This window comes from Eriocheir sinensis, chromosome 24 (assembly GCF_024679095.1).
Source record: "Eriocheir sinensis breed Jianghai 21 chromosome 24, ASM2467909v1, whole genome shotgun sequence".
NCBI classification, from domain to species: Eukaryota; Metazoa; Arthropoda; class Malacostraca; order Decapoda; family Varunidae; genus Eriocheir; species Eriocheir sinensis.
The window spans coordinates 14,835,212-14,848,344 of record NC_066532.1 but is presented as its reverse complement, the minus strand read 5'-3'; the positions used below and the strand labels follow the sequence as shown (position 1 = coordinate 14,848,344).

The 13,133-nt window shown below is 40.8% G+C and overlaps 1 protein-coding gene and 1 long non-coding RNA gene across 2 annotated transcripts; both read left to right on the top strand.

The window, feature by feature from the left end:
* The first annotated feature begins 3,072 nt into the window (after positions 1-3,072).
* Positions 3,073-12,555, top strand: LOC127002880 (uncharacterized). Its single transcript, XM_050869131.1, has 5 exons — positions 3,073-3,218; positions 7,850-7,949; positions 9,691-9,802; positions 10,582-10,668; positions 11,403-12,555. The coding sequence occupies exons 2-5, from the start codon at positions 7,855-7,857 to the stop codon at positions 11,520-11,522; spliced, it is 414 nt and encodes a 137-aa protein (XP_050725088.1). The 5' UTR covers positions 3,073-3,218; positions 7,850-7,854; the 3' UTR covers positions 11,523-12,555.
* On the top strand, positions 9,809-10,466 carry LOC127002881 (uncharacterized). Its single transcript, XR_007756636.1, has 2 exons — positions 9,809-9,952; positions 10,138-10,466. It is a non-coding gene; the product is annotated as an uncharacterized LOC127002881 (long non-coding RNA).
* Positions 12,556-13,133: the final 578 nt, after the last annotated feature.

Genomic DNA, 13,133 nt, shown 5'->3' with positions numbered 1-13,133 from the left:
AAGGAGGATATTGATAAGGTCCTGATGGGAAGAGAGCCGGGTAGGACACGTAGCAATGGGTTAAAGTTGGATAATTTCACATACAACGAGGATATTAGCGAGAATAGGTTTACTGACAGAGTGGTGGATGAATGGAACAGGCTTGACAGTCATGTGGTGTGGTATTAATAAGGTCCTGATGGTAAGAGAGCCGGGTAGGACACGTAGCAATGGGTTTAAGTTGGATAAATTCACATTCAACAAGGACATAGGCAAGAACTGGTTTACTGACAGATTGGTGGATGATTAGAATAGGCTTGGCAGTCATGTGGTGGGATATTAATAAGGTTCTGGTGGTAAGAGAGCCGGGTAGGACACGTAGCAATGGGTTTAAGTTGGATAAATTCACATACAACGAGGATATTGGCGAGAATAGGTTTACTAACAGAGTGGTGGATGATTAGAACAGGCTTGGCAGTCATGTGGTGTGATATTAATAAGGTTTTGTAAGAGAGCCGGGTAGGACACGTAGCAATGGGTTTAAGTCGGATAAATTCACATTCAACAAGGACATAGGCAAGAACTGGTTTACTAACAGAGTGGTGGATGATTAGAACAGGCTTGGCAGTCATGTGGTGTGATATTAATAAGGTTCTGATGGTAAGAGAGCCGGGTAGGACACGTAGCTATGGGTTTAAGTTGGATAAATTCACATACAACGAGGATATTGGCGAGAATAGGTTTACTGACAGAGTGGTGAATGAGTGCAACAGGCTTGGCAGTCATGTAGTGAGTGCCAGTACGATAGATACATTATAAAAAAAATAATAGATAAATTCATGCATAGTAAGGTTAGGTGGGGTTAAGTTCACAGGAGTTGCCTTGTATAGACCTACCGGCCTCTTGCAGACTCCTTATGTTTTAATGTTCCAAATGTCGAAAAGGAGATTAATCGGGTTCTCGTGAGTGTTTTTTCACGTTCATAATACAGAGGAAGATTCAAACTACCACCAGGGTCATAAAACTACCTCTGGAAACGGCACAAACTCCTATGAAAGCCTTGCCGAATGCGTGTGCTTGAGTGACAAAATGCTTAATAAGAAAATGTCCCCTTGTGTTCTTATGTCTTTTGTTATGTAATGTTTATCTTTCTTGTTAGGGGTAGTTGCAGCCGCTCCCAGCAACCAATTTCAATTCCTCTTAAGTTATGATCTCATTCGTGGGTAAGTCCGATGTGTTGGGCCTTTCAGACGGGACTTGGAGATAAGAGTTCTAGAATGATGCTGTGTGTATGTGTGTGTGTGTGTGTGTGTGTGTGTGTGTACTACAACTAGATACTACTAGATACTACTCCTACTACTACTACTACTACTACTGATGATGATGATGATGATGATGATGACGATAAAAAAATAATAATAATAATAATAATAATAATAATAATAATAATAATAATAATAATAATAATAATAATAATAATAATAATAATAATAGTAATAACAATAACGTGTCCATATAATCTCAGTTTTCACTTTTTGACTGCAAACTAATAATATTAAAAAAAAAAGTTACATGCATTTTTTTTGTTGTTAATGTCTATAATAATATACGTGTTCTTAAAACCTTCGCACCGTTTCTCAATCTCCATTTATCTCATCACATGTCCACACTGCCTCAGTTATCCCTCTCGAGTGTTACCTAATAACGGAAAGAGTCAATTACCTTCTGTTGTTTAGTGGGTGACTGCGTGCGTGCGTTGTGTCATGAGTTCAGTGTATGGTCGCTATTATCAGACGCCGATGCCTCCTCTATTTTCAAGGGCCATAAAGGAGGTTGATCGGGTTTTACTGAGCGCTCTTTAGGTTCATGGTGCTGTCATTTACCTCCTGTTTAGTGCATGACTGCGTGCGTGCGTTGTGTCATGAGTTCAGTGTATGGTCGGTATTATCAGAAGCCGATGCCTCCTACATCATCTATTTTCACATACTAAATAGGAGATTGACCGGGTTTTACTGAGCGCTCTTTTAGGTTCACAGTGCTGTCATTTACCTTGCGTTGTGTCATGAGTTCAGTGTATGGTCGCTATTATCAGACACCCTCGCCTCCTACATCTTCTATTTTCAAAGACCATAAAGGAGGTTGATCGGGTTTTACTGAGCGCTCTTTTAGGTTCACAGTGCTGTCATTTACCTTAGTGCGTGATTGCGTGCGTGCGTTGTGTCATGAGTTCAGTGTATGGTCGCTATTATCAGACACCCTCGCCTCCTACAGCATCTATTTTCAAAGACCATAAAGGAGATTCATCGGGTTTTACTGAGCGCTCCTTTAAGAGGATATTACACTGGGCATATTTTCCGTGGATCTTCAGTCAAACCACGATTTCCGCTGGCGTGGTTCTCCTTTGTTTCTTGTTATTGCTGATGATGATGATGGTGAGTAATACCGTCGTCCTTCAGTGAAATCTACCGGCCCCTTTAGGTTCACGGTACAGAAGAAGGGTCAGACTACCGTAAGGGTCATTAAACTACCCTTGAGAATGCCCAGAACTCCTACGAAAACCATATGTCGTTTTTTCATTATTATTGTTATTATTTTCTTTGTGCTATATAGGTTGTCTTGAGGGGCCCCTTCAGCGACCCCATATCCCGTTAGTTGAGCAGGCGAATTTTATTTATAGTGGCTGACGTGATTCATGACTTGCTTGGGCGCCGAAATGTTTAAGAATGTGACCCAAGGAGTGTGTTGTAGTTTCATGCTGGTTTCAAGGATCAAGGAGGAGGCGCAGGACGTTTCTAGGAAGCTGTGACATGACTGGCCCGGAAGCTGAGGGTGACGTCATGCCGTGCAGCCGAGGACGACCAACCACCTTCGAGACTCCACACATCACTCAGTCACCTCAGCCTTTTGGTTTGATTTTACTTACGCGAACATGATTTAATCTCTCAAATAAACACAAAAAACAAAACCTAATTACCTACTGTACCTTAATATACCTAGAATCATCCAAAAACCCACGAATCTACACCAGGAAAGTCTATTTGCACGTGATATGCCATTTAGCGAAATTTAGTGCTCGTCAAAACGGTAGATGAGTCACGCACGGAGCGGTGGTAATGATCATCGTCATCATCAGCACCACGTATATAAGGGCAGAGTCGCGTGGATTGAACACTACTACAGAAAGCGAGCCTAGGAGAAAGCGTGACCCCTTGCCCGTCCTGCCCTCGCCTTGAATAACTGTAAGTAGATTTTGAGGTTACCATTCACAAGCATTCCGGGACACACACATACATACATTGCTAAGACTTTGGGACTGTATTTTCAGGCTTGTGTGTGTGTGTAAGTAGATAAGTAAGTGTGTGTGTGTGTGTAAGTAAATAAGTGTGTGCGTCTGTGTATATGTGTTATTCCTTTCATATCTATATCTTAACATATTCTTAATCAAACATTTCGGCGCTTAAACACACACATTTGACAAGGCTTTCGTAGGAGTTGTGTTGGGCATTTCCAGGGGTAGTTTTATGAGATGCTAGTTTGACCTTTCTATCGTGTTATTAACTTAAGAAAACACCAATTAGAACCCGACTAATCTACTTTGTAGCCTTTGAAAATAGTTGATGTGATTGGCGGAAGCGTCTGAAAATAGTAACCTGTAAAATCCCGTTCATCCGTGACCCCAATCAACCGGCCTCTTGCAGACTCCTTATGTTCTTATGTTATGGTCTTATCAGTGAATGACCTAGGCGATAACGCATACTTGAGTTTTGATTTCTTGACCGTTCATCCCATACATTGCGACACGCCTTTGGAACTGCGTAGGTATATAACGAACCTGTTAGATAAGATTTCCTTTACTAAAACGTAGAATGGTAGGGGAGGAAAAAGAGGAGAACGATGGAGGGGAAGAACATATCACGAAAGAGAAAAAGGGAAAAAGGAAAAAAAGAAGATGAGAGAGAGAGAGAGAGAGAGAGAGAGAGAGAGAGAACCATCAGTTACTCTTCAATTTTGTTCCTCATATACTTTTTTTTATTCAAGCGCTTCCAACGCAATCCCGGTAGCCACTATAAATAGCAATTCGACCGCTCCACTATCGAACTGGGGCCGTCCAAGAGAGCCTACCGGTGATATGAGCAGCACTTAAAAAAAATAATAATAGTAATAGATAAATAAATAAATAAATGATCGATCGTCCATCCCTTGACAGCCACATGACCTCCATATAAGCAAGCACACAGGCACGCAAGCAGGAACAAAGAGCTTTCTATTCTTTCTATTTACAACACCTAGATAAGACTTGTTGTGAAAAGAAAGGAGCTCATTTGGTTAGTGTTGAATTTCATTCCTCTTTGATTTAATTCGCTCCTCTTTGATTTCACTCCTCTTTGATTTCATTCCTCTTTGATTTCGTTCCTCTTTGATTCCGTTCCTCTTTGATTTCATTCCTCTTTGATTTAATTCGCTCCTCTTTGATTTCATTCCTCTTTGATTTAATTCGCTCCTCTTTGATTTCGTTCCTCTTTGATTTCATTCCTCTTTGATTTCATTCCTCTTTGATTTCGTTCCTCTTTGATTTAGTTCCTCTTTGATTTCGTTCCTCTTTGATTTCATTCCTCTTTGATTTCGTTCCTCTTTGATTTCGTTCCTCTTTGATTCCGTTCCTCTTTGATTTCGTTCCTCTTACTCTTTCTCGTTCCTCTTCCTTTTTTTTCGTTCTTACTTTTTTTCGTTCCTCTTGCACTTTCCGTTCCTCTTACACTTTCCGTTCCTCCCATTTTTTTCCGTTCCTCTTACTTTTTTTCCGTTCTTACTTTTTTTCGTTCCTCTTACAATTTCCGTTGCTCTTATTTTTTCTGTTCCTCTTACTTTTCCGTTTCTCATACTTTTTTCGCTTCCTCTTAAGTTGCTTTTTTCGCCCTCATTTTTTCGTTCCTCTTACTTTTTTCCTCTTTAGCTCGTTACTTTTTTTCATCCCTCTTACTTTTTCGCTCCTTACTTTTTCTCCGTTCCTCTTACTTTTTCTCCGTTCCTCTTATTTTATTCCGTTCCTCTTACATATTCCGTTCCTCTTACTTTTTTTTACATTCTTTACTTTTTTTCACCTAAACGCTCTCTCTCTCTCTCTCTCTCTCTCTCTCTCTCTCTCTCTCTCTCGTTCATTCAGTTTCCTATTTTTTTACTTTTTTTTTCTTCCTTTTTCCCTGGACATCAACAGCACCACCATTTTTAAACAAACACACAGGCACGCAAGCAGGAACAAAGGGCTTTCTACTTGCTTTCCACCCTCTCTATTTCCAGCACCTACTAGATAAGCCTTGTTGTTGGGTTAAGTTCCTCGCTCGCTATGACCGCAAGCAGCCCCGAGGTACAGTTAGGTGCTCCGGTTTCTCTCTCTCTCTCTCTCTCTCTCTCTCTCTCTCTCTCTCTCTCTCTCTCTCTCTCTCTCTCTCTCTCCTTTCGCGTATTTACTCACTGCATTTCTTTTCCCTGCTTACTTTACCCTCCTCTCTCTCTCTCTCTCTCTCTCTCTCTCTCTCTCTCTCTCTCTCTCTCTCTCTCTCATTCTTTCGTTTATTTACTCACTACATTTCTTTTCCCTACTTACTTTACCTCTCTCTCTCTCTCTCTCTCTCTCTCTCTCTCTCTCTCTCTCTCTCTCTCTCTCTCTCTCATTCTTTCTTTCGTTTATTTACTCACTACATTTCTTTTCCCTGCTTACTTTACCCCTCTCTCTCTCTCTCTCTCTCTCTCTCTCTCTCTCTCTCTCTCTCCTAGGCTGCAGTAAGTTTCACCCAGCCTCTTATTTATGCCGCCCACAGCCGCTTTCCCTCCCTCGCCCCTTGTTCCAATAGGTTCACAACACCTGCCCTCTTCCTAATCCTTTCACACACCTGTAAGTTAACAAAATCCTATGGTCGGTGTTCTCAGACGTTTTTTGAGGTTCACGGTACAGAGGAAGGGTCAAACTACCACCAGGGTCATAAAGCATGTTTTGTGATCCTAGCGATAGTTTGACCCGATTCCTGCACCATGAGCGGGGAAACTGACCCATTAAAACCCAGTTAATCTTCTTTGTGGTCATTATATCTGTTTGAAAAGCCTCTCGTAGAAGTTGCTGGGGTTTTCATGGACTTTTGTGATGCTGGTGATAGTCTGACCCGACTTCTGCACCACGAACGGGAAAATCACCTATGAAAACCCGGTTAATCTTCTCTGTGGCCTTGGGAAATAGTTGTATTGTGAGTTCGATACGTTTAAGAACATGCAAAGTCGTATACAAGAAACAATAACAAAGTCTCGCTCGCGTACGAAGTGAGAGGGAGGAGGAGAATGTCGTTTACCATAAATCCAGTTGCTTTCTTTTTGCGTACGCACGAGACTGTCATACCTAATGTGCTCCTTGGCAAGCGGGCAAGGGTGAAAGGGCACTGGGAGGCGTGTGTCAGGAAAAAAGATGAGATTAGAGCGACGAATATGGTTGAGAATTGGACGGGAGGGACTGGCGGTGAATAAACACGAGTCTTGCGCGCTGAATAACTTGCCGGGAAAGGAAATGCTATAAGAAGGGTAATCAGTAAAGCATTTAAGCGTAAGAGAGTGAGGGGTTGAGATCATGCTGGGACTGGCAAGCTTAAAAGACTGAGAGTGAATCTTGTACTAAACCGATTGATATTATATTAAAAAAACTATCCCTATGGTCACAAAACAGTTCATGAAAAGACGGGACGGACCTCATAATTATAACAGTGGTCTCGGGTATTTACTTAGATCATTCACAGGGGAGTTATAGGGGAAGGGAAAAGAATAAGGTAGACCCAAACAAGAGTCCCTTTGATAAAATAAATAAATGACAGTAAATAAAGAAGAATAAAAAAAAGAAATGCCAGCAAGTCGTAATGAGTAGGCTATTTGTGCTTTGGTAGACATTGAAAGGGAAGTCCAGGAAAAGGAATCGATGAAAAATAAAGAACAAAAAATTAATATAAACCCAAACAAGAGTCAAATATAAAAGATTATCCGTAAAGGAAGAAGAAAGAAAGAGAGGCAATATGAGATAGATAAATCCGGCTATAGCCAGAAAGATAATTGAGCAAAGGAGGAAAAGTTTAAGACCACAGGAAGAGATTAGGGAACAAAGGACGAGGAAAACAGAAGAGGGGGAGGAGGAGGAGTAGGAAGGAAAAGTGTGTGATAAGAACCAAAATGAATGAAGGAGGAAGAATAGAAGGAAGGGCATGGACGAAAACTGAAGGACGAGGACGACGAGGAGGAGGAGAAGAGTAGGAAGGAAAAACATGCGATAGGGGAAGAAGTAGAAGTAGGAAGAAGAGAAGGAAAGTAGGAAGGAAAAGTGTGCGATAAGAACCAAAATGAATGAAGGAGGAAGAATAGAAGGAAGGGCATGGACGAAAAAATGAAGGACGAGGAGAAGGAGAAGAACGGATAAGAGTAGGAAGGAAAAAACATGCGATAGGGGAGGAAGCAGAAGTAGGAAGAAGAAAAGGAGGAAGAGGAAGATAAAAATTGTAATAGGGCCATGGACACAAAAAAAAAGGATGAGGAAGAAGAGGAAGAATACATGGATGGCGAGGGGAGCAGGAAGGTAACTGAGTACACAGGTTATATGGGGTTAACAAGGGAGTTCCTGGGGTAGGTTTGGATCCTTCCTGTCAGTACTTATTGTGTTAGTAGTATTGCACTGTAGTATTGTATTGTATCGTATTTTCACTCCCCCGTGGAACTATTAAAGTCAATATGATAGTTTTGTCCCTTCCCCCTCATTCATAAACTCTCCTTTCTCTTGTGTTCTCCATTTGTTGCAAGCCGAGATCACGAAAGTATGGAGTAACAAAGGTATACATGTTCTCAGGCAAGATGCGTGCGTCGTGGATGATCGCTGTGGTGGTGCTGGTGCTGTCCGCCGCCCTCGTATACGCAAGCCCTGTGTCCGACCAAGAGGAGGAGTCTGGGTGAGTAGTATTATTTTTATTATTATTATTATCATCATCATCATTATTATTATTTATTATTTATCCACGTCAAAATCAATTCCATAAACATATTATCCCACTCCTTTCACCTTTCTTTATTTCTATTATCATTATCATTTATTGCTTATCCACGTCAAAATCAATTCCATAAACAGATTCTCCCACTTCTTTCACCTTTCTTTATTTATATTATTGTTATCATTATCATTTATTGTTTATCCACGTCAAAATCAATTCAATTTACCTTTCTTTATTTCTATTATTATCATTATCATTATCATTTATTGCTTATCCACGTCAAAATCAATTCCATAAACACATTCTCCCACTTCTTTCACCTTTCTTTATTTCTATTATTATTGTTATCATTATCATTATCATTTATTGCTTATCCACGTCAAAATCAATTCCATAAACACATTCTCCCACTCCTTTCACCTTTCTTTATTTATATTATTATCATTATCATTTTCATTTATTGCTTATCCTCGTCAAAATCGGTTCCAACAAGCACATGCCCATTCATCTATCTTTTCCTTCTTCCCTCCCCTCCCTGCTCTCCCTCCCCCCTTAACCAGTTCGGGATCTTTCTAGTCATTAGCAAGTCACTAATAGCCTAATTTCTCCCCTGGGATGCTGTGGTCTTTCCCCACTTTCTCTTTCGCCCTTTCTTTCTCTTTTTCCCTTGACAGTTTCAATCATTATCTGTTTGTCTCAGGAATATTAGATTTGGATGTTTAACTCTCATTGTTTTAACTTCTTTTCTTCTTCTTCCTCTTCCTCCTTCATTTTCTTAATCTACGTTTTCTTCCTTGTTTTCTGTCTCCTACTCTTCCACGCTCTGTTATTGTTTATCCTCCTCCTCCTCCTCCTCCTTCATTGTGGCTTTCTTGTTCCTTTTCTTCCTTTTCTTCTTCTCTCTTCTGCTCTTCCTCCTCTCTGTTCCAGGAATGTCAGATTTATTTATCCTTTTCCTCTTTTCCTTCTTCATTGTGGCTTTCTTGTTATTTTCTTCTTTTTCTTCTTCTCCCTCCTGCTCTTCTTCTTTTCTCTGTTCCAGGAATGTCAGATTTGTTTATCCTCCTCCTTCTCCTCCTCCACCTCCTCCTCCTCCTTCTTCATTGTGGCTTTCTTGTTCTTTTTCTTCCTTTTCTTCTTCTCCCTCCTGCTCTCCTCTCTGTTTCAGGAATGTCAGATTTGTTTATCCTCCTCCTTCTCCTCCTCCTCCTCCTTCTCTTTCGCTTTGGTTTTCTTGTTCTTAATTTTCTTCGTTTTCTTCTTTCACGCTAACTCAGAAGCGTCGCATTCACTACTATTACATTCCAAGGCGGCAATTTCTAGGAGGGAGGCCTCTAAAATACCCCTAAAAGTGCTTGATATAAAAAAATTTAAAAAAATCCCCCACCTGCGCATGCTCGCCTCGCTCGTCACCCCCAACTCATGATCTTAACCCGGTACCAGCGACGGGCCAAATTTGTGGCTTTACCGTGTACCAGCGATGGGCCAAATTTCTGCCATGATATAAACCTCCCAAAATTGATGATGCATAAACTGATCACACATGCGTTGATATATATTATGAAATGGTTTGCGTGAGTGATGTTTCTTTTTCATTATTTTATTTAGAGGGGCCTTTAACCTAACCTAACCTAAGAAACATGACCCCAGCAGCTACCGGGTTAAGATCCCCTCCAGCATTCATTCTTTTCTTCATCTCCAGAGGCTCCAAGACGCTGCACGCCATCAAGCAGTTCTTCAGGCCTGTCACCAGCTACTTCAGTTCCATCCCCTCCAAGACGCCCTCAGATATCGTGGGCGACGTGAAGGAAAAGGTGAAAAGAGAGAGACAGTTAGAGATAGCAAGAGTTACGTTCCCTTTAGATATCGTAGAGCAATAGTTACGTTCCCTTTAGATATCGTAGAGCAATAGTTACGTTCCCTTTAGATATCGTAGAGCAATAGTTACGTTCCCTTTAGATATCGTAGAGCAATAGTTACGTTCCTTTCAGATATTGTAGACGATTTTAAGGAGATGGTAAAGAGAGATAGAGCAATATTTACGTTCCCTTTAGATATCGTAGACGACTTTAAGGAGATGGTAAAGAGAGAGCAAAAGTTACGTTCCCTTCAGATATCGTAGACGACTTTAAGGAGATGGTAAAGAGAGATAGAGCAACAGTTACGTTCCCTTCAGATATCGTAGACGACTTTAAGGAGATGGTAAAGAGAGATAGAGAAAAGTTACGTTCCCTTCAGATATCGTAGACGACTTTAAGGAGATGGTAAAGAGAGATAGAGAAAATTACGTTCCCTTCAGATATTGTAGACGTATTATATAGTTAATAGTTACGTTCCCTCCCGATATTATAGACGTTAAGAAGGTAAAAAAAAAAACAATAGAGCAATAGTTATACGTTCCCTTTCGATATAATAGATTAGTGAATGAACGAAATAAAAATAAAGAAAAAGAAAGAAAGAGAATGAAATGAAAATAAATAGGGAGAATTAATAAAAGAGAGAGTGAGAGCGCGCGCGCGGGCGTAAGAAAGAAAACGTTACCAGCGGGAGACATTTCAAGGGTTACTCATGTATTCTTTGTTCCCTTTCACAGATGGATGATGTTCGTGATTGGGCAGGCGAGAACGAGGCCATTCAGACCCTCCGTGGCGCCATCAGCCCCGTCAAGACCTGGATCAAGGTAAGAAACACACACACAAGACCTCAAATCCTTACTCGAGCCGTTTAGGATATTTGCCATTGAAAAACTACTGTCGGTATATTTTCTCTACGCTCTAAAACACACTTATTCCTCCTCCTCCTCCGAGACTCCTTCCCTCTCCGTCATCTCTCACAATCAACTATTTCCAAAGGCCGAAAAGGAGATCAATCGTGTTTTAAGGAGTGATTTTGAAGGTTCACGGCATAGAAGAAGGGTCAAACTAACACCAGGATCATAAAACTACCCCTGGAAATGCCACAAACTCCTACGAAAGCCTTGTCAAAATAATGCGCGTGTGCTTGGGAGGCAAAATGTTTGAGTATATGACCCGATTCTAGCCTTTTCAGTGTCATATATTATGTGTCAATTCCTTATTATCGTACTTATCTTATTTCATTAATTTTATTTGTCTTATTTTGGGAATCTGAGTTGACGTTCTTTTGTTTTATTGTTTTTTCCATCATATTCATCGTTTTTATTCGTCCATCTTATATAGCCCTCTCCTTTCTCTTTATATTCATCTTAACGTTCTATTGTTTGTTTCATAATTTTCATCAAATCTTATTTATTCTTCTTAACTCTTACTCTGTCAGATTAAGTTGATGTTCTTTTGTTTCTTGTTATTTTTTCATCTAATTCATCTTATTTATTCATCTTAACAATATTTTGCGAGTCTGAGTTGACCTGATTTGACCTTCTTTTCTTCGTTGCAGGAGAAGGCTGACGTCGTGAAGGACCAGACTTTCAGCGACCTGTACGAAAACGTGAAGTCCTCCGTGAAGGATATGGACGACAAGATCGGGACGTGGCTGCAGGAGAAGACTTCGGGATAGGACCTTCCTTCTTCGCTTCCTCCACTTACGCCAAGAACGTCCTCGATCTCCTCCCCACTTTAGTTCCTACGTCTTGAAACGCACTTATAATTCCTCCTCCTCCTCCTCCTAAGACATATTCCTCCTCCTTCGTCATCTCCATGCGCTTACATCGAGAGCAAACTCAATCGATCTCCACTTAAGTCTTTGTATACGTTCTGAAACACTTATTCCTCCTCCTCCTCCTCTTCCTGAGACTCCTTCCCTCTCCGTCTCCTCCACTTTAGATGGCACAGACAGAAGGTTGGTTTTGAGGTTGAAGGACACTGTGAGTTCCTTCTGCCGGTCCCTTGAAATCCTAAACCTTTCCCTCTTTATGCATTTAGTTCCTACATCCTTTAAAAACATCGCTTGAACATCCTTGAACGTATTTTCCTTTCCCTCCTTAGGCGTTAGTAATATCAGAGCAATACTGGAATACTCTGGTGGTTCATTGAGATGTTGGAGTTCCTTCTGCCGTCCCCATGAAATCCTATTCCTCCTTAGTTCCTACGTCCTTAAAACACATCCTTTCCCTTTTTCTGGATCCTGCGTCCTTAAAGATATATCATTTTCCCTCTAGAGCCATCGAAGGACACTACGTTCGTTCCTTCTGCCGTTCCCTTGAAATCCTATACTCCTCTTTAGCTCCTACGTCCCTAAAACACATCCTTTCCCCTTTTTCTGGTTCCTGCGTCCTTAAAAATATATTCCTTTCCATCTTGAGCCATCTTGACGGTCCTCTTGAAATCTTTAAAATAATCCATCCATTTCCTTTTCTGGTTCCTGCGTCCTTGAAAAATACTCCTTTCCCTTCCTCTCCTCCGTCTCCTACCGTGATAGCCTTCCCCCGATACTCCATCTTCACTTCTATGGTTTTGTAATGGCACTCCTTTGCCCTGTCCTTCCCTGCGCGGGCTTCAGGGAGGTACAAGAGGTTGACCATAGCCTTGTTAATACTACCGTTTCCTTGTGCCAGTACCTACATATTTTATAGTAAATTATATTATTACTAGTGATTGTTTTATTGTTTTACCTAAAGCTTCGTCTGGGTTGAAGTTATTTCAGGTTCTAATGAGTGGTATTGTATAGGCTTATGGTACAGTCGAAGAAGGGTCAGGCTACTACCAGGGTCATAAAACCATCTCTGGAAATGCCAAAACTCCTATGAAAGCCTTGTCAAGTATGTGTTTCTTAGGTTAACTGCACAGGAGAAGGGTCAGTCTACCACCATGCAGGGTCATAAAACTGCCTCAGAAAATGCCCCAAAACTCCTATGAAAGCCTTGTCAAATATGTGTTTCTTAGGTTCATTGTACAGAAGAAGGGTCAGACTACCACCAGGGTCATAAAACTACCTCTGAAAATGCCCCAAAACTCCTATGAAAGTCTTGCGAAATATTTGTGCTTGGGCGCCCAAATGTTTCAGTATACGGCCCTATATATCTCATAACCATATAATAATCCAAAATTATCTAAAATATTGACTTTCACAATATTCTAAGTACGAAACATTTAGTTATATTTTTAAAGTACGAGAATGAAGGCTGAAGTCAATGTGCTCCCTGATTGGCTGAAAGAAGCGGTCAATAGT

Bases quoted from the DNA above. Each gene is read 5' to 3' on its own strand.
- LOC127002880 (XM_050869131.1), top strand. From the start codon at position 7,855: ATGCGTGCGTCGTGGATGATCGCTGTGGTGGTGCTGGTGCTGTCCGCC. The intron at 7,950-9,690 runs GTGAGTAGTATT...CTTCATCTCCAG, and splicing joins GACCAAGAGGAGGAGTCTGG to AGGCTCCAAGACGCTGCACG. The intron at 10,669-11,402 runs GTAAGAAACACA...TCTTCGTTGCAG, and splicing joins CCGTCAAGACCTGGATCAAG to GAGAAGGCTGACGTCGTGAA.